This window comes from Perkinsus marinus, assembly GCF_000006405.1.
Source record: "Perkinsus marinus ATCC 50983 genomic scaffold scf_1104296974378, whole genome shotgun sequence".
Lineage (NCBI taxonomy): Eukaryota > Perkinsozoa > Perkinsida > Perkinsidae > Perkinsus > Perkinsus marinus.
Window position 1 is genome coordinate 1 of NW_003201129.1, and position 944 is coordinate 944.

The 944-nt window shown below is 46.0% G+C and overlaps 1 protein-coding gene across 1 annotated transcript; it reads right to left on the reverse strand.

Annotated features, from left to right (window-relative positions):
• Nucleotides 1–387: 387 nt before the first annotated feature.
• Nucleotides 388–549, reverse strand: Pmar_PMAR027060 (hypothetical protein; the record flags this gene model as incomplete). The annotated part of the gene is made up of 1 exon (XM_002765850.1): nucleotides 388–549. One exon carries the CDS (start codon nucleotides 547–549, stop codon nucleotides 388–390), a length of 162 nt encoding a protein of 53 aa, XP_002765896.1.
• Nucleotides 550–944: the final 395 nt, after the last annotated feature.

Below are 944 nucleotides of genomic sequence, written 5' to 3' on the forward strand. Positions count from 1 at the left end.
ACATGCCCTGTTAGTATTTCAGACGCAACATTCGCTAGAAAGACAGTCTCTGTGCCACCAATAACAGTATTGCTTTTTGCAAAGGAGTCCAGACCTCCCAAGACCGCGACCAAATCACGAGATGAATCGAAAGCGGATAATCAATATTCGATAATATTACGACGTTAAGACTGCCATTATAAGGGGCAACGACTCTCGGCGACTAATAATGGATTGTACACCGGCCTAGTAGGAATCACTCGCCGTATAGATCGGCGACTGTAAGCCCTGAAATCCATTAGCGCCATCACGCCCCATGAAATCTCACAACAAAGAATAATGATTCGACACAAGCTCTCTAGACACTAGACAGTGATATATCCTTTATGCGACGAAATCCAATCAAACCTAAGTAATAGGATTCCTCTCTTCCTCAATAGTGAGCTTAGGATCCTCAGATTCGACCTCTACTTCCCCTGTGGAACCGCGTCTGCTTCGCATCCACCTCTCGAATAGTGAACCAGAAGTAGCCGAGGTATCGTCACCGTCGGCCATGATACGCTCGTTCATCCTGGCATTAGGTATCAACCAGAGAAAGAAGAGCGACGTGGTACTCAAGCTTATCAGTATCAATGACACAATCCAGAGGTTGTCAAACTGCTCCGATTCGTCAACACCAGGTAGGCCTCGTGGGACAACTCCCAAAGATTGACTGATGAAGCCTGCAATAGGACGTGTAACATTCTGGGAATAGTTCGATAACGATGCCAATAAGGCAAACATAGTAGCTTCCATATTCTTAGGGCATAAATGAGACAGGATGAGGAACCCTGGCATGAATTGTATCATAGACACCGATTCCACTAAGGCTTTGCTGCCTATAGCGAAGACCTGATCGGGGATTCCGATACGGACATTTAGTCGAGAGAAAATAATAGGGTCGCCTAGCTGCATGATCACCAACA